The sequence below is a fragment of the Salvelinus fontinalis genome, unplaced genomic scaffold (genome assembly GCF_029448725.1).
Source record: "Salvelinus fontinalis isolate EN_2023a unplaced genomic scaffold, ASM2944872v1 scaffold_0334, whole genome shotgun sequence".
NCBI lineage: Eukaryota > Metazoa > Chordata > Actinopteri > Salmoniformes > Salmonidae > Salvelinus > Salvelinus fontinalis.
This window is the reverse complement of record NW_026600543.1, coordinates 76,265-104,045: the sequence shown is the minus strand read 5'-3', so window position 1 is coordinate 104,045 and position 27,781 is coordinate 76,265. Positions and strand designations below refer to the sequence as shown.

The 27,781-nt window shown below is 49.2% G+C and overlaps 1 protein-coding gene across 1 annotated transcript; it reads right to left on the bottom strand.

The window, feature by feature from the left end:
- Nucleotides 1-59: 59 nt before the first annotated feature.
- LOC129845663 (carbohydrate sulfotransferase 12-like) lies at nt 60-27,669 on the bottom strand. Its single transcript, XM_055913533.1, has 5 exons — nt 27,529-27,669; nt 4,512-5,158; nt 3,769-3,909; nt 2,195-2,515; nt 60-2,063 (listed from the first exon to the last, which is right to left on the bottom strand). Exons 2-5 carry the CDS (start codon nt 5,067-5,069, stop codon nt 1,791-1,793), a joined length of 1,293 nt encoding a protein of 430 aa, XP_055769508.1. The 5' UTR covers nt 5,070-5,158; nt 27,529-27,669; the 3' UTR covers nt 60-1,790.
- Between the last annotated feature and the right edge of the window lie 112 nt (nt 27,670-27,781).

Below are 27,781 nucleotides of genomic sequence, written 5' to 3'. Positions count from 1 at the left end.
ATATACAATTGAACTCTATGTGTGAAAGTGGGACAAAACACATATAAATGACTAAGCAATTTATTTCCCCCAAAAAAACTTTATTGAAAAACAGTTTTTACAGCACAATTCCCTTTAGATAAAAAAACGCTTAAATGGTTCTTCTCTCCTGATCGTGGAGAGCTAGAGGGTTGTGTTAGCTCCCCAAGTTAATGCCTAGGCTTTAGCTCAGTGGGCTAACAGCACAGCCTTGCGGCAGGCTTGCATGTATACAGGGTTCGAATCCACGGTTCTCAGGCACATGTGTAAGGCATCAAGAGATGGAGCAGACTCTCTGGTTTAGGACACCCAAACAGCCTGTCAGTGATGGAGCAGACTCTCTGGTTTAGGATACCCAAACAGCCTGTCAGTGATGGAGCAGACTATCTGGTTTAGAACACCAAAACAGCCTGTCAGTGATGGAGCAGACTCTCTGGTTTAGAACACCAAAACAGCCTGTCAGTGATGGAGCAGACTCTCTGGTTTAGGACACCCAACAGCCTGTCAGTGATGGAGCAGACTCTCTGGTTTAGGATACCCAAACAGCCTGTCAGTGATGGAGCAGACTCTCTGGTTTAGAACACCAAAACAGCCTGTCAGTGATGGAGCAGACTCTCTGGTTTAGGATACCCAAACAGCCTGTCAGTGATGGAGCAGACTCTCTGGTTTAGAACACCAAAACAGCCTGTCAGTGATGGAGCAGACTCTCTGGTTTAGGACACCCAACAGCCTGTCAGTGATGGAGCAGACTCTCTGGTTTAGAACACCAAAACAGCCTGTCAGTGATGGAGCAGACTCTCTGGTTTAGGACACCCAAACAGCTTGTCAGTGATGGAGCAGACTCTCTGGTTTAGGACACCCAACAGCCTGTCAGTGATGGAGCAGACTCTCTGGTTTAGGATACCCAAACAGCCTGTCAGTGATGGAGCAGACTCTCTGGTTTAGGACACCCAACAGCCTGTCAGTGATGGAGCAGACTCTCTGGTTTAGGATACCCAACAGCCTGTCAGTGATGGAGCAGACTCTCTGGTTTAGGACACCCAACAGCCTGTCAGTGATGGAGCAGACTCTCTGGTTTAGGACACCCAACAGCCTGTCAGTGATGGAGCAGACTCTCTGGTTTAGGATACCCAACAGCCTGTCAGTGATGGAGCAGACTCTCTGGTTTAGGATACCCAACAGTCTGTCAGTGATGGAGCAGACTCTCTGGTTTAGGATACCCAACAGCCTGTCAGTGATGGAGCAGACTCTCTGGTTTAGGACACCCAACAGCCTGTCAGTGATGGAGCAGACTCTCTGGTTTAGGACACCCAACAGCCTGTCAGTGATGGAGCAGACTCTCTGGTTTAGGACACCCAACAGCCTGTCAGTGATGGAGCAGACTCTCTGGTTTAGGATACCCAACAGCCTGTCAGTGATGGAGCAGACTCTCTGGTTTAGGATACCCAACAGCCTGTCAGTGATGGAGCAGACTCTCTGGTTTAGGATACCCAACAGCCTGTCAGTGATGGAGCAGACTCTCTGGTTTAGGATACCCAACAGCCTGTCAGTGATGGAGCAGACTCTCTGGTTTAGGATACCCGACAGCCTGTCAGTGATGGAGCAGACTCTCTGGTTTAGGATACCCAAACAGCCTGTCAGTGATGGAGCAGACTCTCTGGTTTAGGATACCCGACAGCCTGTCAGTGATGGAGCAGACTCTCTGGTTTAGGATACCCGACAGCCTGTCAGTGATGGAGCAGACTCTCTGGTTTAGGATACCCAACAGCCTGTCAGTGATGGAGCAGACTCTCTGGTTTAGGATACCCGAACAGCTCAAAGTCTGGCTCATACAAACTGTACAGCTTCCTCCTCAACTCGGCCGGAACCTCAGCGAACCAATCCCGTTCCCAGCTGGTTGCCGTGCGGTTCCGGTTGCTCGGCGGGAACTTTATCTGGTCTTCCAGGCCCAGGATCCGGAGCAGCTGATCCGAGTCGTCCTCCAGGTTTTCCAGCGTGCCGATGAAATCATAGTGGATCTGACAGGGGTGACAGAGCCGGTACACCTGGGGAGGAGGAGAAGTTAACTTGAGTACAGTTGGGTTGAGAGCACACACACACACGTACACACGTACACACGTACACACACACACACACACACACACACACACACACACACACACACACACACACACACCTGACGCCAGTGTTCGTTGAATGGCTGCTCCTGCTCCGTCTGGGGGTCGAGGAGATACCGGACGAACTCCGAGAACGACGGCTGGATCCCCGCTTTGAACGCCTCCGCCGCTGACTCCGGAACCCTGGAGGTCCCGTTTCCATAACGACGGAGCATGACGGAGCCAAACTGGCGGTAGAAGTCTTCGTTGGGCTGTTGGAACTTGTTCCGGAAGGCGGAGATGAGTCGGACGAAGGGGTCGCGGACAAACAGGAACTTGGTGTAACTCTGGAGTTTCACCCTCATCAGGTGACGGGAGAGACGGCCATACCTACGCCAGAACTATAGGAGGAGAAGGAGGGAGGAGGAGAGGAGGGGGAGGGAAGATGAGAGGATAGGGAGGAGAGGGGGAGGGAGGAGGAGAAGAGGAGGGGGAGGGAAGATGAGAGGATAGGGAGGAGAGGGGGAGGGAGGAGGAGAAGAGGAGGGGGAGGGAAGATGAGAGGATAGGGAGGAGAGGGGGAGGGAGGAGGAGAAGAGGAGGGGGAGGGAAGATGAGAGGATAGGGAGGAGAGGGGGAGGGAGGAGGAGAAGAGGAGGGGGAGGGAAGATGAGAGGATAGGGAGGGAGGGAGGTGATGAGGATGGACAGAGTGAAGAGAAGGGATAAAGAAGTTGGATGACGCGTCACTCTTCTTCACACACAGTATACAGACAGTATACAGAAAGTATACACACAGTTTATACACAGTATACACACAGTATACAGACAGTTTACAGAAAGTATACACACAGTTTATAGACAGTATACAGAAAGTATACACACAGTTTATAGACAGTATACAGAAAGTATACACACAGTTTATAGACAGTATACAGAAAGTATACACACAGTTTATAGACAGTATACAGAAAGTATACACACAGTTTATAGACAGTATACACACAGTATACACACAGTATACAGACAGTTTACAGAAAGTATACACACAGTTTATAGACAGTATACAGAAAGTATACAGACAGTTTACAGACAGTATACAGACAGTATACAGACAGTATACACACAGTATACACACAGTTTATACACAGTATACACACAGTATACAGACAGTATACACACAGTATACAGACAGTTTATACACAGTATACAGACAGTATACACACAGTATGGCCCCGTGTGGCCCCGTGTGGCTCAGTTGGTAGATCATGGCGCTTGCAACGCCAGGGTTGTGGGTTCGATTCCCACGGGGGGCCAGTACAAAAAAAAAGTATGAATGTATGTACTTGTAAGTCGCTCTGGATAAGAGCGTCTGCTAAATGACTTAAATGTAAATGTATACACACAGTGCACACACAGTATACACACAATATACAGAGTATACAGACAGCATACAGAAAGTATACACACAGTATACGGACAGTATACAGAGAGTATACACACAGTTTATACACAGTTTACAGACAGTATACACACAGTATACACACAGTATACACACAATATACACAGTATACAGAGAGTATACAGACAGTATACACACAGTATACAGACAGTATACACACAGTATGCAGACAGTATACACACAGTATACAGACCTTGGAGAAGGTGAGGTGCAGGGAGGAGTTGTGTATGAGGTCAGGGGGCAGGGCCTGGGGGTCGCGGTAAGGTTGTCCATCCGGAGCCAGCAGACCCTCAGAGAGAACCACCATTACACGCTTCCAGTTGGTACATGCTACCTAGAGAAAGGAGGAGAGGTGGAGGAGAGGAGGGGGAATAGAGGAGGTGGGGGAGAGGAGGGAGGAGGTAGAGGAGGTGGGGGAGAGGAGGTGGAGAAGGTGGAGGAGAGGAGGGGGAAGAAAGGAGAGGAGAGAGGAGGTAGAGGAGAGGAGGTGGAGGAGAGGAGGTGGAGGAGAGGAGGTGGGGAGAGGGAAGAAAGGAGAGGAGGGAGGAGAGGAGGTGGGGAGAGGGAAGAAAGGAGAGGAGGGAGGAGAGGAGGTGGAGGAGGTGTTTGGAAGAGATTAGGGAGAAGAAAGGAGAAGAGGGAGGAGAGGAGGTGGAGGAGAGGAGGAGGTGGAGGGGAGGAGGTGGAGAGGAGGAGGTGGAGGAGAGGAGGTGGAGGAGAGGAGGGGGAAGAAAGGAGAGGAGGGAGGAGAGGAGGTGGAGGATCAAATATTTTTTTATATCAACAGTTGTCACAAAGTGCTTTACAGATAGCCAGCCTAACACAATGCAGATGCAGAAGCACAGTGTCTAGGAAAAAAACCCTAGAAGGCAGGAACCTAGAGACCTAGAGAGGAACCAGGCTCTGAGGGGAGGACAGTCCTCTTCCCCTCCCTACCTTGGGAACGTAGCAGTAGATGATCTCATGTCTGTCATCTACTATCAGGTGGTTTAACTCCCGGTTGGGAATCTGGTCAAATGTCCAGAATTTTCCTGGGAATTCTAATGTTCCGTTCCCGGAACACATATCACCGATCCTCCTTCTCCTCTCCTCTTGTCTCCTCCCCTCCTCCTCTCTTTTCGCCTCCGCCTGCCTCACTCTCTCCTCTTCTCGCTTCCCTTCCTCTCCTCTCCACCTCTCCTCCAGCTCTGATGAGTCTGTTACTTGGGGGAGGGGGTGTTCCTCCCCTGGGGGTGGAACACCCTCTCCAGGCCGGTCAGGCTCTGTGGTTCTGGGGGGTTTGTGGGTCGCTTGCTCCTCTGTGTCCCTGGGTGGGGGTTTGGTGGGTGTGGAGGAGCTGGGTGAGGTGGGGTGAGGGTCATGGGGGTAAAGGTCATGAGGGTCGTGGGGGTAGAGATTGAGCTCTCCTACGTCGTCCCAATAGAGGATGATGAGCAGGACCATTAACACAGACCCCAGCAGGAACGCCAGACGGAAGCATCGGGACGTTCCCATGGTTACCACAGCAGAGGGGGCGGAGTTATCTCAGCTCCATGGCCCGACGGTCACTAAGGGAAACACTTCCTGGTTGCCGACGACAACACCTGAGAGACAACAGGTGAAAAGAATCCAGGAGTCACACCAACACACACAAACTGTGTCTAAACATGTGGTAGAGTTAGTGGTTAGTGATCTGATCAAACACGTGGTAGAGTTAGTGGTGAGTGATCTTATCAAACACGTGGCAGAGTTAGTGGTTAGTGATCTGATCAAACACATGGTAGAGTTAGTGGTTAGTGACCTGATCAAACACGTGGTAGAGTTAGTGGTTAGTGATCTGATCAAACACATGGTAGAGTTAGTGGTTAGTGATCTGATCAAACACATGGTAGAGTTAGTGGTTAGTGATCTGATCAAACACGTGGTAGAGTTAGTGGTTAGTGATCTGATCAAACACGTGGTAGAGTTAGTGGTTAGTGATCTGTTCAAACACGTGGTAGAGTTAGTGGTGAGTGATCTGATCAAACACGTGGTAGAGTTAGTGGTGAGTGATCTGATCAAACACGTGGTAGAGTTAGTGGTTAGTGATCTGATCAAACATGTGGTAGAGTTAGTGGTTAGTGATCTGATCAAACACGTGGTAGAGTTAGTGGTTAGTGATCTGATCAAACACGTGGTAGAGTTAGTGGTTAGTGATCTGATCAAACACGTGGTAGAGTTGGTAGTTAGTGATCTGATCAAACACGTGGTAGAGTTAGTGGTTAGTGATCTGATCAAACACGTGGTAGAGTTAGTGGTTAGTGACCTGATCAGGAAAAACTCCTAGCCCATTTATAAATATATACCTGTACATATTAATTCGTAATCCAATTCAAAACTTGCCTTGAGGCTACAGGTATGTGATCCCGCCGTCAGACGCGCTGCCAAAGCAACCACAAAACAAGGAATCCAAAACGTATTTGCCAGGCTCCACGTTTTCAAACACAGGTAATTTCATGGGCTACAGAGTCCATCCATGATCAAAGCAAAATTGCTGGGATTTAAATGATACAATATAGCAGCCGAGCAGATTTCTTAGTTCAAAAATGGTATGGTATCACCATAACTGAGGCCTACCTGAAGTCTACCTGAGGCCTACCTGAAGTCTACCTGAGGCCTACCTGAAATCTACCTGAGGCCTACCTGAAGACTACCTGAGGCCTACCTGAAGACTACCTGAGGTCTACCTGAAGTCTACCTGAGGCCTACCTGAAGTCTACCTGAGGCCTACCTGAGGCCTACCTGAGGCCTACCTGAAATCTACCTGAGGCCTACCTGAGGCCTACCTGAAGCTTACCTGAAGCTTACCTCAGGCCTACCTGAGGCCTACCTGAGGCCTACCTGAAGTCTACCTGAGGCCTACCTGAAAATTTACCTGAGGCCTACCTGAAATCTACCTGAAATCTACCTGAGGCCTACCTAAAGCCTACCTGAGCCCTACCTGAGGCCTACCTGAAATCTACCTTAAATCTACCTGAGGCCTACCTGAAATCTACCTGAGGCCTACCTGAGGCCTACCTGAAATCTACCTGAGGCCTACCTGAAGCCTACCTGAGGCCTACCTGAAATCTACCCGAGGCCTACCTGAGGCCTACCTGAAATCTACCTGAGGCATACCTGAGGCCTACCTGAGGCCTACCTGAAATCTACCTGAGGCCTACCTGAAGCCTACCTGAGGCCAAACTGGGGCCAACCTGAGAACAACCTGAGGCCATACCTGAAGTCTCAAACCTACAGGAGGGTAGCTCTCCAGGAGGAGGGTTGGGCAGCCCTGCTCAAACCTACAGGAGGGCAGCTCTCCAGGACACACAGGAAGAGAGAAGGCCAGAGAGGCAGCCCTACTAGGGGTGATTAATGTGGATATCAGAAATGGTCCGTGGGAACAGCAGTGGATAGGATCAGGGTGTTAAACTCACAGGCTGCTGTGAAGACACCTGAACTCAACCAACCCTCTCTGACCTCTTTCTCTCTCTGTCTCTCTCTGTCTCTCTCTCTGTCTCTCTCTCTGTCTGTCTGCCGCTCTGTCTGTCTGTCTGTCTGTCTGTCTGTCTGTCTGTCTCTCTCTCTCTCTCTGTCCGTCTCTCTCTCTCTCTGTGTCTCTCTCTGTCTCTTTCTGTCTCTTTCTGTCTCTCTCTCTCTCTCTCTCTCTCTCTCTCTCTCGTCATGGGAGAGTTCTATTTTAAACACACACAGGGTCTAATTTTTTTATATTGTAACAGGGAAGACATATTGAGGTCTAGGTCTCTTTTTCAAACGTGTCCTGTATACAGGTCAAAATAGCCATACAATGGACAATATGGCATAGAGGACATGGTCTGTCAGACAGTGTCCCTCATTTCATGGCAGGCAGCAATGTATGGCAGACAGCTCTCTGTTCTCCCCCAACAGGACGGGTAGTCTATTCTCATCAGACAGGTCTCTGTTCCCCCCAACAGGACGGGTAGTCTATTCTCATCAGACAGGTCTCTGTTCTCCCCCAACAGGACGGGTAGTCTATTCTCATCAGACAGGTCTCTGTTCTCCTCCAACAGGACGGGTAGTCTATTCTCATCAGACAGGTCTCTGTTCCTCCCAACAGGATGGGTAGTCTATTCTCATCAGACAGGTCTCTGTTCCCACCAACAGGACGGGTAGTCTATTCTCATCAGACAGGTCTCTGTTCTCCCCCAACAGGACGGGTAGTCTATTCACATCAGACAGGTCTCTGTTCCTCCCAACAGGACGGGTAGTCTATTCTCATCAGACAGGTCTCTGTTCTCCCCCAACAGGACGGGTAGTCTATTCACATCAGACAGCTCTCTGTTCCTCCCAACAGGACGGGTAGTCTGTTCTCATCAGACAGCTCTCTGTTCCCCCCAACAGGACGGGTAGTCTATTCTCATCAGACAGGTCTCTGTTCCTCCCAACAGGACGGGTAGTCTATTCTCATCAGACAGGTCTCTGTTCTCCTCCAACAGGACGGGTAGTCTATTCTCATCAGACAGGTCTCTGTTGTCCTCCAACAGGACGGGTAGTCTATTCTCATCAGACAGGACTCTGTTCTCCCCCAACAGGATGGGTAGTCTATTCTCATCAGACAGGAAACTGTTGTAACAGGGCGGGTAGTCTATTCTCATCAGACAGGACTCTGTTGTAACAGGGCGGGTAGTCTATTCTCATCAGACAGGTCTCTGTTGTAACAGGGCGGGTAGTCTATTCTCATCAGACAGGTCTCTGTTCCTCCCCAACAGGACGGGTAGGCTATTCTCATCAGACAGGTCTCTGTTGTAACAGGACAGGTAGTCTATTCTCATCAGACAGGTCTCTGTTCTCCCCCAACAGGACGGGTAGTCTATTCTCATCAGACAGGTCTCTGTTCTCCCCCAACAGGACGGGTAGTCTATTCACATCAGACAGGTCTCTGTTCCTCCCAACAGGACGGGTAGTCTATTCTCATCAGACAGGTCTCTGTTCTCCCCCAACAGGACGGGTAGTCTATTCACATCAGACAGCTCTCTGTTCCTCCCAACAGGACGGGTAGTCTGTTCTCATCAGACAGCTCTCTGTTCCCCCCAACAGGACGGGTAGTCTATTCTCATCAGACAGGTCTCTGTTCCTCCCAACAGGACGGGTAGTCTATTCTCATCAGACAGGTCTCTGTTCTCCTCCAACAGGACGGGTAGTCTATTCTCATCAGACAGGTCTCTGTTGTCCTCCAACAGGACGGGTAGTCTATTCTCATCAGACAGGACTCTGTTCTCCCCCAACAGGATGGGTAGTCTATTCTCATCAGACAGGAAACTGTTGTAACAGGGCGGGTAGTCTATTCTCATCAGACAGGACTCTGTTGTAACAGGGCGGGTAGTCTATTCTCATCAGACAGGTCTCTGTTGTAACAGGGCGGGTAGTCTATTCTCATCAGACAGGTCTCTGTTCCTCCCCAACAGGACGGGTAGGCTATTCTCATCAGACAGGTCTCTGTTGTAACAGGACAGGTAGTCTATTCTCATCAGACAGGTCTCTGTTCTCCCCCAACAGGACGGGTAGTCTATTCTCATCAGACAGCTCTCTGTTGTAACAGGACAGGTAGTCTAATCTCATCAGACAGGTCTCTGTTCCTCCCAACAGGACGGGTAGTCTATTCTCATCAGACAGGACTCTGTTCTCCTCCAACAGGACGGGTAGTCTATTCTCATCAGACAGGTCTCTGTTGTAACAGGACGGGTAGTCTATTCTCATCAGACAGGTCTCTGTTCTCCCCCAACAGGACGGGTAGTCTATTCTCATCAGACAGGTCTCTGTTCCCCCCAACAGGACGGGTAGTCTATTCTCATCAGACAGGTCTCTGTTCTCCCCCAACAGGACGGGTAGTCTATTCTCATCAGACAGGTCTCTGTTCTCCCAACAGGACGGGTAGTCTATTCTCATCAGACAGGTCTCTGTTCCTCCCAACAGGACGGGTAGTCTATTCTCATCAGACAGGTCTCTGTTCTCCCAACAGGATGGGTAGTCTATTCTCATCAGACAGGTCTCTGTTCTCCCCCAACAGGACGGGTAGTCTATTCTCACCAGACAGCTCTCTGTTCCCCCCCAACAGGATGGGTAGTCTATTCTCATCAGACAGCTCTCTGTTCTCCTCCAACAGGATGGGTAGTCTATTCTCATCAGACAGGTCTCTGTTGTAACAGGACGGGTAGTCTATTCTCATCAGACAGGACTCTGTTCCTCCCAACAGGACGGTAGTCTATTCTCATCAGACAGGTCTCTGTTCCTCCCAACAGGACGGGTAGTCTATTCTCATCAGACAGGTCTCTGTTCCTCCCAACAGGACGGGTAGTCTATTCTCATCAGACAGGTCTCTGTTGTAACAGGACGGGTAGTCTATTCTCATCAGACAGGTCTCTGTTGTAACAGGATGGGTAGTCTATTCTCATCAGACAGGACTCTGTTCCTCCCAACAGGACGGGTAGTCTGTTCTCATCAGACAGGACTCTGTTCCTCCCAACAGGACGGGTAGTCTATTCTCATCAGACAGGTCTCTGTTGTAACAGGACGGGTAGTCTATTCTCATCAGACAGGACTCTGTTCCTCCCAACAGGACGGGTAGTCTGTTCTCATCAGACAGGACTCTGTTCTCCTCCAACAGGACGGGTAGTCTATTCTCATCAGACAGGTCTCTGTTCCTCCCAACAGGACGGGTAGTCTATTCTCATCAGACAGGTCTCTGTTCTCTCCCAACAGGATGGGTAGTCTATTCTCATCAGACAGGTCTCTGTTCCTCCCAACAGGACGGGTAGTCTATTCTCATCAGACAGGTCTCTGTTCCCCCCAACAGGACGGGTAGTCTATTCTCATCAGACAGGTCTCTGTTCTCCCCCAACAGGACGGGTAGTCTATTCTCATCAGACAGGTCTCTGTTCCCCCCAACAGGATGGGTAGTCTATTCTCATCAGACAGGTCTCTGTTGTAACAGGACGGGTAGTCTATTCTCATCAGATAGGTCTCTGTTGTAACAGGACGGGTAGTCTATTCTCATCAGACAGGTCTCTGTTCTCTCCCAACAGGACGGGTAGTCTATTCTCATCAGACAGGTCTCTGTTCCTCCCAACAGGATGGGTAGTCTATTCTCATCAGACATCTCTGTTGTAACAGGACGGGTAGTCTATTCTCATCAGACAGGTCTCTGTTCCTCCCAACAGGATGGGTAGTCTATTCTCATCAGACAGGTCTCTGTTCCTCCCAACAGGATGGGTAGTCTATTCTCATCAGACAGGTCTCTGTTCTCCTCCAACAGGACGGGTAGTCTATTCTCATCAGACAGGTCTCTGTTCCTCCCAACAGGATGGGTAGTCTATTCTCATCAGACTGGTCTCTGTTCTCCTCCAACAGGACGGGTAGTCTATTCTCATCAGACAGCTCTCTGTTCCTCCCAACAGGACGGGTAGTCTATTCTCATCAGACAGGTCTCTGTTCCTCCCAACAGGACGGGTAGTCTATTCTCATCAGACAGGTCTCTGTTGTAACAGGACGGGTAGTCTATTCTCATCAGACAGGTCTCTGTTGTAACAGGACGGGTAGTCTATTCTCATCAGACAGGTCTCTGTTCCTCCCAACAGGACGGGTAGTCTATTCTCATCAGACAGGTCTCTGTTCCTCCCAACATGATGGGTAGTCTATTCTCATCAGACAGGTCTCTGTTCCTCCCAACAGGATGGGTAGTCTATTCTCATCAGACAGGTCTCTGTTCCCCCCAACAGGACGGGAAGTCTATTCTCATCAGACAGGTCTCTGTTGTAACAGGATGGGTAGTCTTTTCTCATCAGACAGGTCTCTGTTCTCCTCCAACAGGACGGGTAGTCTATTCTCATCAGACAGGTCTCTGTTCCTCCCAACAGGACGGGTAGTCTATTCTCATCAGACAGGTCTTTTCTCCCCCAACAGGACGGGTAGTCTATTCTCATCAGACAGGTCTCTGTTCCCCCCCAACAGGACGGGTAGTCTATTCTCATCAGACAGGTCTCTGTTCCCCCCAACAGGATGGGTAGTCTATTCTCATCAGACAGCTCTCTGTTCCTCCCCAACAGGACGGGTAGTCTATTCTCATCAGACAGGTCTCTGTTGTAACAGGACAGGTAGTCTATTCTCATCAGACAGGACTCTGTTCCCCCCCAACAGGATGGGTAGTCTATTCTCATCAGACAGGTCTCTGTTCTCCCCCAACAGGACGGGTAGTCTATTCTCATCAGACAGGTCTCTGTTCTCCCAACAGGACGGGTAGTCTATTCTCATCAGACAGGTCTCTGTTCCTCCCAACAGGACGGGTAGTCTATTCTCATCAGACAGGTCTCTGTTCTCCCAACAGGATGGGTAGTCTATTCTCATCAGACAGGTCTCTGTTCTCCCCCAACAGGACGGGTAGTCTATTCTCACCAGACAGCTCTCTGTTCCCCCCCAACAGGATGGGTAGTCTATTCTCATCAGACAGCTCTCTGTTCTCCTCCAACAGGATGGGTAGTCTATTCTCATCAGACAGGTCTCTGTTGTAACAGGACGGGTAGTCTATTCTCATCAGACAGGACTCTGTTCCTCCCAACAGGACGGTAGTCTATTCTCATCAGACAGGTCTCTGTTCCTCCCAACAGGACGGGTAGTCTATTCTCATCAGACAGGTCTCTGTTCCTCCCAACAGGACGGGTAGTCTATTCTCATCAGACAGGTCTCTGTTGTAACAGGACGGGTAGTCTATTCTCATCAGACAGGTCTCTGTTGTAACAGGATGGGTAGTCTATTCTCATCAGACAGGACTCTGTTCCTCCCAACAGGACGGGTAGTCTGTTCTCATCAGACAGGACTCTGTTCCTCCCAACAGGACGGGTAGTCTATTCTCATCAGACAGGTCTCTGTTGTAACAGGACGGGTAGTCTATTCTCATCAGACAGGACTCTGTTCCTCCCAACAGGACGGGTAGTCTGTTCTCATCAGACAGGACTCTGTTCTCCTCCAACAGGACGGGTAGTCTATTCTCATCAGACAGGTCTCTGTTCCTCCCAACAGGACGGGTAGTCTATTCTCATCAGACAGGTCTCTGTTCTCTCCCAACAGGATGGGTAGTCTATTCTCATCAGACAGGTCTCTGTTCCTCCCAACAGGACGGGTAGTCTATTCTCATCAGACAGGTCTCTGTTCCCCCCAACAGGACGGGTAGTCTATTCTCATCAGACAGGTCTCTGTTCTCCCCCAACAGGACGGGTAGTCTATTCTCATCAGACAGGTCTCTGTTCCCCCCAACAGGATGGGTAGTCTATTCTCATCAGACAGGTCTCTGTTGTAACAGGACGGGTAGTCTATTCTCATCAGATAGGTCTCTGTTGTAACAGGACGGGTAGTCTATTCTCATCAGACAGGTCTCTGTTCTCTCCCAACAGGACGGGTAGTCTATTCTCATCAGACAGGTCTCTGTTCCTCCCAACAGGATGGGTAGTCTATTCTCATCAGACAGCTCTCTGTTGTAACAGGACGGGTAGTCTATTCTCATCAGACAGGTCTCTGTTCCTCCCAACAGGATGGGTAGTCTATTCTCATCAGACAGGTCTCTGTTCCTCCCAACAGGATGGGTAGTCTATTCTCATCAGACAGGTCTCTGTTCTCCTCCAACAGGACGGGTAGTCTATTCTCATCAGACAGGTCTCTGTTCTCCTCCAACAGGACGGGTAGTCTATTCTCATCAGACAGGTCTCTGTTCCTCCCAACAGGATGGGTAGTCTATTCTCATCAGACAGGTCTCTGTTCCCACCAACAGGACGGGTAGTCTATTCTCATCAGACAGGTCTCTGTTCTCCCCCAACAGGACGGGTAGTCTATTCACATCAGACAGGTCTCTGTTCCTCCCAACAGGACGGGTAGTCTATTCTCATCAGACAGGTCTCTGTTCTCCCCCAACAGGACGGGTAGTCTATTCACATCAGACAGCTCTCTGTTCCTCCCAACAGGACGGGTAGTCTGTTCTCATCAGACAGCTCTCTGTTCCCCCCAACAGGACGGGTAGTCTATTCTCATCAGACAGGTCTCTGTTCCTCCCAACAGGACGGGTAGTCTATTCTCATCAGACAGGTCTCTGTTCTCCTCCAACAGGACGGGTAGTCTATTCTCATCAGACAGGTCTCTGTTGTCCTCCAACAGGACGGGTAGTCTATTCTCATCAGACAGGACTCTGTTCTCCCCCAACAGGATGGGTAGTCTATTCTCATCAGACAGGAAACTGTTGTAACAGGGCGGGTAGTCTATTCTCATCAGACAGGACTCTGTTGTAACAGGGCGGGTAGTCTATTCTCATCAGACAGGTCTCTGTTGTAACAGGGCGGGTAGTCTATTCTCATCAGACAGGTCTCTGTTCCTCCCCAACAGGACGGGTAGGCTATTCTCATCAGACAGGTCTCTGTTGTAACAGGACAGGTAGTCTATTCTCATCAGACAGGTCTCTGTTCTCCCCCAACAGGACGGGTAGTCTATTCTCATCAGACAGGTCTCTGTTCTCCCCCAACAGGACGGGTAGTCTATTCACATCAGACAGGTCTCTGTTCCTCCCAACAGGACGGGTAGTCTATTCTCATCAGACAGGTCTCTGTTCTCCCCCAACAGGACGGGTAGTCTATTCACATCAGACAGCTCTCTGTTCCTCCCAACAGGACGGGTAGTCTGTTCTCATCAGACAGCTCTCTGTTCCCCCCAACAGGACGGGTAGTCTATTCTCATCAGACAGGTCTCTGTTCCTCCCAACAGGACGGGTAGTCTATTCTCATCAGACAGGTCTCTGTTCTCCTCCAACAGGACGGGTAGTCTATTCTCATCAGACAGGTCTCTGTTGTCCTCCAACAGGACGGGTAGTCTATTCTCATCAGACAGGACTCTGTTCTCCCCCAACAGGATGGGTAGTCTATTCTCATCAGACAGGAAACTGTTGTAACAGGGCGGGTAGTCTATTCTCATCAGACAGGACTCTGTTGTAACAGGGCGGGTAGTCTATTCTCATCAGACAGGTCTCTGTTGTAACAGGGCGGGTAGTCTATTCTCATCAGACAGGTCTCTGTTCCTCCCCAACAGGACGGGTAGGCTATTCTCATCAGACAGGTCTCTGTTGTAACAGGACAGGTAGTCTATTCTCATCAGACAGGTCTCTGTTCTCCCCCAACAGGACGGGTAGTCTATTCTCATCAGACAGCTCTCTGTTGTAACAGGACAGGTAGTCTAATCTCATCAGACAGGTCTCTGTTCCTCCCAACAGGACGGGTAGTCTATTCTCATCAGACAGGACTCTGTTCTCCTCCAACAGGACGGGTAGTCTATTCTCATCAGACAGGTCTCTGTTGTAACAGGACGGGTAGTCTATTCTCATCAGACAGGTCTCTGTTCTCCCCCAACAGGACGGGTAGTCTATTCTCATCAGACAGGTCTCTGTTCCCCCCAACAGGACGGGTAGTCTATTCTCATCAGACAGGTCTCTGTTCTCCCCCAACAGGACGGGTAGTCTATTCTCATCAGACAGGTCTCTGTTCTCCCAACAGGACGGGTAGTCTATTCTCATCAGACAGGTCTCTGTTCCTCCCAACAGGACGGGTAGTCTATTCTCATCAGACAGGTCTCTGTTCTCCCAACAGGATGGGTAGTCTATTCTCATCAGACAGGTCTCTGTTCTCCCCCAACAGGACGGGTAGTCTATTCTCACCAGACAGCTCTCTGTTCCCCCCCAACAGGATGGGTAGTCTATTCTCATCAGACAGCTCTCTGTTCTCCTCCAACAGGATGGGTAGTCTATTCTCATCAGACAGGTCTCTGTTGTAACAGGACGGGTAGTCTATTCTCATCAGACAGGACTCTGTTCCTCCCAACAGGACGGTAGTCTATTCTCATCAGACAGGTCTCTGTTCCTCCCAACAGGACGGGTAGTCTATTCTCATCAGACAGGTCTCTGTTCCTCCCAACAGGACGGGTAGTCTATTCTCATCAGACAGGTCTCTGTTGTAACAGGACGGGTAGTCTATTCTCATCAGACAGGTCTCTGTTGTAACAGGATGGGTAGTCTATTCTCATCAGACAGGACTCTGTTCCTCCCAACAGGACGGGTAGTCTGTTCTCATCAGACAGGACTCTGTTCCTCCCAACAGGACGGGTAGTCTATTCTCATCAGACAGGTCTCTGTTGTAACAGGACGGGTAGTCTATTCTCATCAGACAGGACTCTGTTCCTCCCAACAGGACGGGTAGTCTGTTCTCATCAGACAGGACTCTGTTCTCCTCCAACAGGACGGGTAGTCTATTCTCATCAGACAGGTCTCTGTTCCTCCCAACAGGACGGGTAGTCTATTCTCATCAGACAGGTCTCTGTTCTCTCCCAACAGGATGGGTAGTCTATTCTCATCAGACAGGTCTCTGTTCCTCCCAACAGGACGGGTAGTCTATTCTCATCAGACAGGTCTCTGTTCCCCCCAACAGGACGGGTAGTCTATTCTCATCAGACAGGTCTCTGTTCTCCCCCAACAGGACGGGTAGTCTATTCTCATCAGACAGGTCTCTGTTCCCCCCAACAGGATGGGTAGTCTATTCTCATCAGACAGGTCTCTGTTGTAACAGGACGGGTAGTCTATTCTCATCAGATAGGTCTCTGTTGTAACAGGACGGGTAGTCTATTCTCATCAGACAGGTCTCTGTTCTCTCCCAACAGGACGGGTAGTCTATTCTCATCAGACAGGTCTCTGTTCCTCCCAACAGGATGGGTAGGCTATTCTCATCAGACATCTCTGTTGTAACAGGACGGGTAGTCTATTCTCATCAGACAGGTCTCTGTTCCTCCCAACAGGATGGGTAGTCTATTCTCATCAGACAGGTCTCTGTTCCTCCCAACAGGATGGGTAGTCTATTCTCATCAGACAGGTCTCTGTTCTCCTCCAACAGGACGGGTAGTCTATTCTCATCAGACAGGTCTCTGTTCCTCCCAACAGGATGGGTAGTCTATTCTCATCAGACTGGTCTCTGTTCTCCTCCAACAGGACGGGTAGTCTATTCTCATCAGACAGCTCTCTGTTCCTCCCAACAGGACGGGTAGTCTATTCTCATCAGACAGGTCTCTGTTCCTCCCAACAGGACGGGTAGTCTATTCTCATCAGACAGGTCTCTGTTGTAACAGGACGGGTAGTCTATTCTCATCAGACAGGTCTCTGTTGTAACAGGACGGGTAGTCTATTCTCATCAGACAGGTCTCTGTTCCTCCCAACAGGACGGGTAGTCTATTCTCATCAGACAGGTCTCTGTTCCTCCCAACATGATGGGTAGTCTATTCTCATCAGACAGGTCTCTGTTCCTCCCAACAGGATGGGTAGTCTATTCTCATCAGACAGGTCTCTGTTCCCCCCAACAGGACGGGAAGTCTATTCTCATCAGACAGGTCTCTGTTGTAACAGGATGGGTAGTCTTTTCTCATCAGACAGGTCTCTGTTCTCCTCCAACAGGACGGGTAGTCTATTCTCATCAGACAGGTCTCTGTTCCTCCCAACAGGACGGGTAGTCTATTCTCATCAGACAGGTCTTTTCTCCCCCAACAGGACGGGTAGTCTATTCTCATCAGACAGGTCTCTGTTCCCCCCCAACAGGACGGGTAGTCTATTCTCATCAGACAGGTCTCTGTTCCCCCCAACAGGATGGGTAGTCTATTCTCATCAGACAGCTCTCTGTTCCTCCCCAACAGGACGGGTAGTCTATTCTCATCAGACAGGTCTCTGTTGTAACAGGACAGGTAGTCTATTCTCATCAGACAGGACTCTGTTCCCCCCCAACAGGATGGGTAGTCTATTCTCATCAGACAGGTCTCTGTTCTCCCCCAACAGGACGGGTAGTCTATTCTCATCAGACAGGTCTCTGTTCTCCCAACAGGACGGGTAGTCTATTCTCATCAGACAGGTCTCTGTTCCTCCCAACAGGACGGGTAGTCTATTCTCATCAGACAGGTCTCTGTTCTCCCAACAGGATGGGTAGTCTATTCTCATCAGACAGGTCTCTGTTCTCCCCCAACAGGACGGGTAGTCTATTCTCACCAGACAGCTCTCTGTTCCCCCCCAACAGGATGGGTAGTCTATTCTCATCAGACAGCTCTCTGTTCTCCTCCAACAGGATGGGTAGTCTATTCTCATCAGACAGGTCTCTGTTGTAACAGGACGGGTAGTCTATTCTCATCAGACAGGACTCTGTTCCTCCCAACAGGACGGTAGTCTATTCTCATCAGACAGGTCTCTGTTCCTCCCAACAGGACGGGTAGTCTATTCTCATCAGACAGGTCTCTGTTCCTCCCAACAGGACGGGTAGTCTATTCTCATCAGACAGGTCTCTGTTGTAACAGGACGGGTAGTCTATTCTCATCAGACAGGTCTCTGTTGTAACAGGATGGGTAGTCTATTCTCATCAGACAGGACTCTGTTCCTCCCAACAGGACGGGTAGTCTGTTCTCATCAGACAGGACTCTGTTCCTCCCAACAGGACGGGTAGTCTATTCTCATCAGACAGGTCTCTGTTGTAACAGGACGGGTAGTCTATTCTCATCAGACAGGACTCTGTTCCTCCCAACAGGACGGGTAGTCTGTTCTCATCAGACAGGACTCTGTTCTCCTCCAACAGGACGGGTAGTCTATTCTCATCAGACAGGTCTCTGTTCCTCCCAACAGGACGGGTAGTCTATTCTCATCAGACAGGTCTCTGTTCTCTCCCAACAGGATGGGTAGTCTATTCTCATCAGACAGGTCTCTGTTCCTCCCAACAGGACGGGTAGTCTATTCTCATCAGACAGGTCTCTGTTCCCCCCAACAGGACGGGTAGTCTATTCTCATCAGACAGGTCTCTGTTCTCCCCCAACAGGACGGGTAGTCTATTCTCATCAGACAGGTCTCTGTTCCCCCCAACAGGATGGGTAGTCTATTCTCATCAGACAGGTCTCTGTTGTAACAGGACGGGTAGTCTATTCTCATCAGATAGGTCTCTGTTGTAACAGGACGGGTAGTCTATTCTCATCAGACAGGTCTCTGTTCTCTCCCAACAGGACGGGTAGTCTATTCTCATCAGACAGGTCTCTGTTCCTCCCAACAGGATGGGTAGTCTATTCTCATCAGACAGCTCTCTGTTGTAACAGGACGGGTAGTCTATTCTCATCAGACAGGTCTCTGTTCCTCCCAACAGGATGGGTAGTCTATTCTCATCAGACAGGTCTCTGTTCCTCCCAACAGGATGGGTAGTCTATTCTCATCAGACAGGTCTCTGTTCTCCTCCAACAGGACGGGTAGTCTATTCTCATCAGACAGGTCTCTGTTCCTCCCAACAGGATGGGTAGTCTATTCTCATCAGACAGGTCTCTGTTCTCCTCCAACAGGACGGGTAGTCTATTCTCATCAGACAGGTCTCTGTTCCTCCCAACAGGACGGGTAGTCTATTCTCATCAGACAGGTCTCTGTTCCTCCCAACAGGACGGGTAGTCTATTCTCATCAGACAGGTCTCTGTAGTAACAGGACGGGTAGTCTATTCTCATCAGACAGGTCTCTGTTGTAACAGGACGGGTAGTCTATTCTCATCAGACAGGTCTCTGTTCCTCCCAACAGGACGGGTAGTCTATTCTCATCAGACAGGTCTCTGTTCCTCCCAACATGATGGGTAGTCTATTCTCATCAGACAGGTCTCTGTTCCTCCCAACAGGATGGGTAGTCTATTCTCATCAGACAGGTCTCTGTTCCCCCCAACAGGACGGGAAGTCTATTCTCATCAGACAGGTCTCTGTTGTAACAGGATGGGTAGTCTTTTCTCATCAGACAGGTCTCTGTTCTCCTCCAACAGGACGGGTAGTCTATTCTCATCAGACAGGTCTCTGTTCCTCCCAACAGGACGGGTAGTCTATTCTCATCAGACAGGTCTTTTCTCCCCCAACAGGACGGGTAGTCTATTCTCATCAGACAGGTCTCTGTTCCCCCCCAACAGGACGGGTAGTCTATTCTCATCAGACAGGTCTCTGTTCCCCCCAACAGGATGGGTAGTCTATTCTCATCAGACAGCTCTCTGTTCCTCCCCAACAGGACGGGTAGTCTATTCTCATCAGACAGGTCTCTGTTGTAACAGGACAGGTAGTCTATTCTCATCAGACAGGACTCTGTTCCCCCCCAACAGGATGGGTAGTCTATTCTCATCAGACAGGTCTCTGTTCTCCTCCAACAGGATGGGTAGTCTATTCTCATCAGACAGGTCTCTGTTCTCCCAACAGGACGGGTAGTCTATTCTCATCAGACAGCTCTCTGTTCTCCTCCAACAGGATGGGTAGTCTATTCTCATCAGACAGGTCTCTGTTCTCCTCCAACAGGATGGGTAGTCTATTCTCATCAGACAGGTCTCTGTTGTAACAGGACAGGTAGTCTATTCTCATCAGACAGGTCTCTGTTCTCCTCCAACAGGACGGGTAGTCTATTCTCATCAGACAGGTCTCTGTTCTCCCAACAGGACGGGTAGTCTATTCTCATCAGACAGGTCTCTGTTCTCCTCCAACAGGATGGGTAGTCTATTCTCATCAGACAGGTCTCTGTTCTCCCCCAACAGGATGGGTAGTCTATTCTCATCAGACAGGTCTCTGTTCCTCCCAACAGGACGGGTAGTCTATTCTCATCAGACAGGTCTCTGTTCTCCCCCAACAGGATGGGTAGTCTATTCTCATCAGACAGGTCTCTGTTCCTCCCAACAGGACGGTAGTCTATTCTCATCAGACAGGTCTCTGTTCTCCTCCAACAGGACGGGTAGTCTATTCTCATCAGACAGGTCTTTGAAACTTTGAATAAGGGTTTCAAAATTGGGGATTATTTTTTTTTTTTAAATATATTTTGTCAGGAAATACAGCTCTGTCTGGGGTTCAGCTTTTCAGCTGTTCTCTCTCTGTGCTATTTCAAACCCACAGGACATAAATACAGTTCTGTAATAGCTACCACCAGTCAGCCTTACAAAAATACCAGCAAGGAGAGGCCCTGTCAAGTTAGATAATTTAAAAACATAGACTTATATTATGAAATAATGTTTTAATATATTTTAATATGGCTATGAAATATATAATTTAGATAGACAAACTGTATAATACCATAAGAATAAATAACATCCTAAATAAAATATTTAGTAAAAATTCAGCTCATAGCTCAATCTGAAGTATTTTTCCATGCAGACACACAGACAGACAGACATAGCCGACAGACAGACAGGCTAGTCAACCTGAACATGTCGGGTTCTAGTCCACCTGAACATGTTGGGTTCTAGTCCGCTTGAACATGTTGGGTTCTAGTTCACCTGAACATGTTGGGTTCTAGTCAGCCTGTACATGTTGGGTTCTAGTCCACCTGAACATGTTGGGTTCTAGTCCACCTGAACATGTTGGGTTCTAGTCCACCTGAACATGTTGGGTTCTAGTCCACCTGAACATGTTGGGTTCTCGTCACCTGGACATGTTGGGTTCTAGTCCACCTACACATGTTGGATTCTAGTCCGCCTGGACATGTTAGGTTCTAGTCACCTGGACATGTTGGGTTCTAGTCCACCTACACATGTTGGATTCTAGTCTGCCTGAACATGTTGGGTTCTAGTTCGCCTGAACATGTTGGGTTCTAGTCCACCTGAACATGTTGGGTTCTAGTCCACCTGAACATGTTGGGTTCTAGTCCACCTGAACATGTTGGGTTCTCGTCCACCTGAACATGTTGGGTTCTAGTCCACCTACACATGTTGGGTTCTAGTCCGCCTGGACATGTTGGGTTCTAGTCACCTGAACATGTTGGGTTCTAGTCCACCTACACATGTTGGATTCTAGTCTGCCTGAACATGTTGGGTTCTAGTTCGCCTGAACATGTTGGGTTCTAGTCCACCTGAACATGTTGGGTTCTAGTCAGCCTGAACATGTTGGGTTCTAGTCCACCTGAACATGTTGGGTTATGTGCTATAGGATGAATAATGTCTGACTGTTTTACCTCCAACACCACCAACTCTACTGAAATACTCCTCCACCTCTCCCACCCAACCACCCACCCACACACACTCTACAAACAACATTAATTTATACAGTAGACAGAGTATACAGCTCCTGTTGAACACAATGTAACCATTCACTGACCCACCCCTCTCTCTCTCAAGGCTATGCTCACTGAGTCTGTACATAGTCAGAGCTTTCCATACGTTTGGGTAAGTCACAGTGGTCAGGTATTCTGCCACTATGTACTCTCTGTTTAGGGCCAAATATCATTCCTGTTTGCTCTGATTCTTCTTTCCAATTTGACCCAATACAGGTCCCTATACAGGTCCTAATACAGGTCCCAATACAGGTCCCTATACAGGTCCCAATACAGGTCCCAATACAGGTCCTAATACAGGTCCCTATACAGGTCCCAATACAGGTCCCAATACAGGTCCCTATACAGGTCCCTATACAGGTCCCAATACAGGTCCTAATACAGGTCCCAATACAGGTCCCTATACAGGTCCTAATACAGGTCCCAATACAGGTCCTAATACAGGTCCCAATACAGGTCCTAATACAGGTCCCTATACAGGTCCTAATACAGGTCCCTATACAGGTCCCAATACAGGTCCCAATACAGGTCCTAATACAGGTCCTAATACAGGTCCCAATACAGGTCCCAATACAGGTCCCAATACAGGTCCTAATACAGGTCCCTATACAGGTCCCTATACAGGTCCCTATACAGGTCCTAATACAGGTCCTAATACAGGTCCCTATACAGGTCCCTATACAGGTCCCTATACAGGTCCCAATACAGGTCCCTATACAGGTCCTAATACAGGTCCCAATACAGGTCCCAATACAGGTCCCAATACAGGTCCCAATACAGGTCCCTATACAGGTCCCAATACAGGTCCCAATACAGGTCCCTATACAGGTCCCTATACAGGTCCTAATACAGGTCCCAATACAGGTCCCAATACAGGTCCCTATACAGGTCCCTATACAGGTCCCAATACAGGTCCCTATACAGGTCCTAATACAGGTCCCAATACATAATATAATAAGTCTCTACAGTCCCAGTCTCTACAGTAGACCCAGTCTCTACAGTAGACCCAGTCTCTATAGTAGACCCAGTCTCTATAGTAGACCCAGTCTCTACAGTAGACCCAGTCTCTACAGTAGACCCAGTCTCTATAGTAGACCCAGTCTCTATAGTAGACCCCGTCTCTATAGTAGACCCAGTCTCTATAGTAGACCCAGTCTCTATAGTAGACCCAGTCTCTATAGTAGTCCCAGTCTCTATAGTAGACCCAGTCTCTATAGTAGGCCCAGTCTCTATAGTAGACCCAGTCTCTATAGTAGACCCAGTCTCTATAGTAGACCCAGTCTCGACAGTAGACCCAGTCTCTATAGTAGACCCAGTCTCTATAGTAGACCCAGTCTCTATAGTAGACCCAGTCTCTACAGTAGACCCAGTCTCTATAGTAGACCCAGTCTCTATAGTAGACCCAGTCTCTATAGACCCAGTCTCCACAGTAGACCCAGTCTCTACAGTAGACCCAGTCTCCACAGTAGACCCAGTCTTTACAGTAGACCCAGTCTCTACAGTAGACCCAGTCTCTACAGTAGACCCAGTCTCTATAGTCCCAGTCTCTAAAGTAGACCCAGCCTCTATAGTAGACCCAGCCTCTATAGTCCCAGTCTCCACAGTAGACCCAGTCTCTATAGTAGACCCAGTCTCCACAGTAGACCCAGTCTCTACAGTAGACCCAGCCTCTATAGTCCCAGTCTCCACAGTAGACCCAGTCTCTATAGTAGACCCAGTCTCTACAGTAGACCCAGTCTCCACAGTAGACCCAGTCTCCACAGTAGACCCAGTCTGCACAGCAGACCCAGTCTCTACAGTAGACCCAGTCTCTACAGTAGACCCAGTCTCTACAGTAGACCCAGTCTCTACAGTAGACCCAGTCTCCACAGTAGACCCAGTCTCTACAGTTGACCCAGTCTCTATAGTAGACCCAGTCTCTACAGTAGACCCAGTCTCTACAGTAGACCCAGTCTCTATAGTAGACCCAGTCTCTACAGTAGACCCAGTCTCTACAGTAGACCCAGTCTCTACAGTAGACCCAGTCTCCACAGTAGACCCAGTCTCTATAGTAGACCCAGTCTCCACAGTAGACCCAGTCTCCACAGTAGACCCAGTCTCTACAGTAGACCCAGTCTCTATAGTAGACCCAGTCTCTACAGTAGACCCAGTCTCCACAGTAGACCCAGTCTCTACAGTAGACCCAGTCTCCACAGTAGACCCAGTCTCTACAGTAGACCCAGTCTCTACAGTAGACCCAGTCTCTATAGTAGACCCAGTCTCTACAGTAGACCCAGTCTCCACAGTAGACCCAGTCTCTACAGTTGACCCAGTCTCTATAGTAGACCCAGTCTCTACAGTAGACCCAGTCTCTATAGTAGACCCAGTCTCTACAGTAGACCCAGTCTCTACAGTAGACCCAGTCTCCACAGTAGACCCAGTCTCCACAGTAGACCCAGTCTCTATAGTAGACCCAGTCTCCACAGTAGACCCAGTCTCCACAGTAGACCCAGTCTCTACAGTAGACCCAGTCTCTACAGTAGACCCAGTCTCTATAGTAGACCCAGTCTCTACAGTAGACCCAGTCTCCACAGTAGACCCAGTCTCTAATGTAGACCCAGTCTCTACAGTAGACCCAGTCTCTATAGTAGACCCAGTCTCTACAGTAGACCCAGTCTCTACAGTAGACCCAGTCTCTATAGTAGACCCAGTCTCTATAGTAGACCCAGTCTCTACAGTAGACCCAGTCTCTACAGTAGACCCAGTCTCTATAGTAGACCCAGTCTCTAGAGTAGACCCAGTCTCCACAGTAGACCCAGTCTCCACAGTAGACCCAGCCTCTACAGTAGACCCAGTCTCTACAGTAGACCCAGTCTCTATAGTACACCCAGTCTCTATAGTAGACCCAGTCTCAATAGTAGACCCACCCAGTCTCTACAGTAGACCCAGTCTCTATAGTAGACCCAGTCTCTATAGTAGACCCAGCCTCTATAGTAGACCCAGCCTCTACAGTAGACCCAGACTCTATAGTCCCAGTCTCCACAGTAGAACCAGACTCTACAGTAGACCCAGCCTCTATAGTCCCAGTCTCCACAGTAGACCCAGTCTCTATAGTCCCAGACTATATTCCTCTATCCGTTCATAAATAACTTTAGACAGCCCCCTCAAAATAGGTCTAGGTTTATAGTTGCACTTTTCCTGCCCTTCTTGTGGATAGGGGATCACTCCAGCATGTTTCGTATCCGTGGAAACTCTATTTTTCCTGACCCCAGTACATCCATCTTGGAGTAGTAACCTAGGACCCTCCCCTCCAGTACATCCATCTTGGAGTAATAACCTAGGACCCTCCCCTCCAGTACATCCATCTTGGAGTAATAACCTAGGACCCTCCCCTCCAGTACATCCATCTTGGAGTAATAACCTAGGACCCTCCCCTCCAGTACATCCATCTTGGAGTAATAACCTAGGACCCCCCCCCCCCAGTACATCCATCTTCGAGAAATAACCTAGGACCCTCCCCTCCAGTACATCCATCTTGGAGTAATAACCTAGGACCCTGCCCTCCACTCCAGTACATCCATCTTGGAGTAATAACCTAGGACCCTCCCCTCCAGTACATCCATCTTAAAGTAATAACCTAGGACCCTCCTCCCCTCCCTCCAGTACATCCATCTTGGAGTAATAACCTAGGACCCTCCCTCCCTCCAGTACATCCATCTTGGAGTAATAACCTAGGACCCTCCCCTCCCTCCAGTACATCCATCTTGGAGTAATAACCTAGGACCCTCCCTCCCTCCAGTACATCCATCTTGGAGTAATAACCTAGGACCCTCCCCCTCCCTCCAGTACATCCATCTTGGAGTAATAACCTAGGACCCTCCCCTCCCTCCAGTACATCCATCTTAAAGTAATAACCTAGGACCTCCCTCCCCTCCGCTCCAGTACATCCATCTTGGAGTAATAACCTAGGACCCCCTCCCTCCCCTCCAGTACATCCATCTTGGAGTAATAACATAGGACCCTCCCTCCCTCCAGTACATCCATCTTGGAGTAATAACCTAGGACCCTCCCCTCCCTCCAGTACATCCATCTTGGAGTAATAACCTAGGACCCTCCCCCCTCCCTCCAGTACATCCATCTTGGAGTAATAACCTAGGACCCTCCCCTCCAGTACATCCATCTTGGAGTAATAACCTAGGACCCTCCCCTCCCTCCAGTACATCCATCTTGGAGTAATAACCTAGGACCCTCCCTCCCTCCAGTACATCCATCTTGGAGTAATAACCTAGGACCCTCCCCTCCCTCCAGTACATCCATCTTGGAGTAATAACCTAGGACCCTCCCCTCCAGTACATCCATCTTGGAGTAATAACCTAGGACCCTCCCCCCTCCAGTACATCCATCTTGGAGTAATAACCTAGGACCCTCCCCCCTCCAGTACATCCATCTTGGAGTAATAACCTAGGACCCTCCCCTCCCTCCAGTACATCCATCTTGGAGTAATAACCTAGGACCCTCCCCTCCCTCCAGTACATCCATCTTGGAGTAATAACCTAGGACCCTCCCCTCCAGTACATCCATCTTGGAGTAATAACCTAGGACCCTCCCCCCTCCAGTACATCCATCTTGGAGTAATAACCTAGGACCCTCCCTCCCTCCAGTACATCCATGTTGGATTAATAACCTAGGACCCTCCCCTCCCCTCCAGTACATCCATCTTGGAGTAATAACCTAGGACCCTCCCCTCCCTCCAGTACATCCATCTTGGAGTAATAACCTAGGACCCCCCTCCCCCCCCCCTCCAGTACATCCATCTTGGAGTAATAACCTAGGACCCCTCCCTCCAGTACATCCATCTTGGAGTAATAACCTAGGACCCTCCCCCCCCTCCAGTACATCCATCTTGGAGTAATAACCTAGGACCCCCCCCCCCCCCCCTCCCCTCCAGTACATCCTTAGGGTCCAGGTTTATGTTCCCAGGCCGTCATTGAAAAGAAGAATTTGATCTTAACTGACTTGCCTGGTTAAATAAATAAGGTCAAATCAAATAAATCAAAAGGGTTCTGTGTCTCGTGAAAGCGTCTTCCTCTTTGTTTCTGTTATCGTCTTGATTAAATGGCCTCGAGGATTTCCTGATTCATCCAATGTTCAGTTCTTTGTTTAATTCTTAAGGTTTTCCATGGATCCACTATATCCACAATGTTTAAGAAACAGTTGTTGAAACAGTCCCATGATTATCGACATCTCAGCCAAATATTACCCACATGTCCACTTTGAAATGATAGCGGGCATGGAGGTGTGTATGCCCCCTAAATGCATTTAAAACCGTTTTGAAAATCGTGCCTGGTAAGCCAAAATAATACCAGGTACAGTGGATCTCTCTCTCTCTCTCTCTCTCTCTCTCTCTCTAGCACAGACACAATCACTCTCTCTTTCCCCTCTCTCTCTCCCTTTCTCCTTCCTTCCACTGCGGTTTCCTGCAATCATCCAGGGCCTGTCCTGCCAAGATGTAGCCAGTAACTCCCGCTTCCAACTGTACACGTATTCTCTTTTCTCTCTCTCTCCCCTTCCTCTCAACGTCTATGTTGACATCACTGTGTATTCCCCATTTCCCCAATCCCCGTAGACATATTTTATAAATTCCGATTAATCTCAAATAACGGCCTCACTACAGGCAATAACTGTAAAATGACATCGGTTAACTAACTACCTACCAGCTGTTTTAGTCGATTTGTTACCGGAAAGAAGATAGAGGAAGCCACTCAGCTGAAAGTACAAACTGTTCTATTCGCAATAACATCCGGCCGGTTATAAATGATTATTTGTAATTTTTCTTAACTAACGGTATTTTCGTTTACCTCTTTGTTCGCTTCCATGGTCGCGCTCTGGCTAGCTGGCCCCTCGACGTCGTACAGGGTGTCAAGTCTGGTCGGTAGATGAGGGCGAGAGAGCAGCACATAGCAGAGCACACAAAGCAAAGGGACGGAACCCGAGGACCGAGCACTGCAAAGACAATCGCGAGACTTCTTGTGATCTCGTCTATCACCTCGGCACTACATAGATTGTAGAACCGGGAAGGTAGCTGCAGCTCAATATGGGTATTTTATTTAT

What these genes read in the sequence shown, in the direction of transcription:
- LOC129845663 (XM_055913533.1), bottom strand. Translation starts at nt 5,069, where the DNA reads ATGGGAACGTCCCGATGCTTCCGTCTGGCGTTCCTGCTGGGGTCTGTG. An exon ending in TCTACTGCTACGTTCCCAAG is followed by an intron (nt 3,910 to 4,511) that starts GTAGGGAGGGGA and finishes TCCTTTCTCTAG; the next exon opens with GTAGCATGTACCAACTGGAA. An exon ending in TGCACCTCACCTTCTCCAAG is followed by an intron (nt 2,516 to 3,768) that starts GTCTGTATACTG and finishes CTCCTCCTATAG; the next exon opens with TTCTGGCGTAGGTATGGCCG.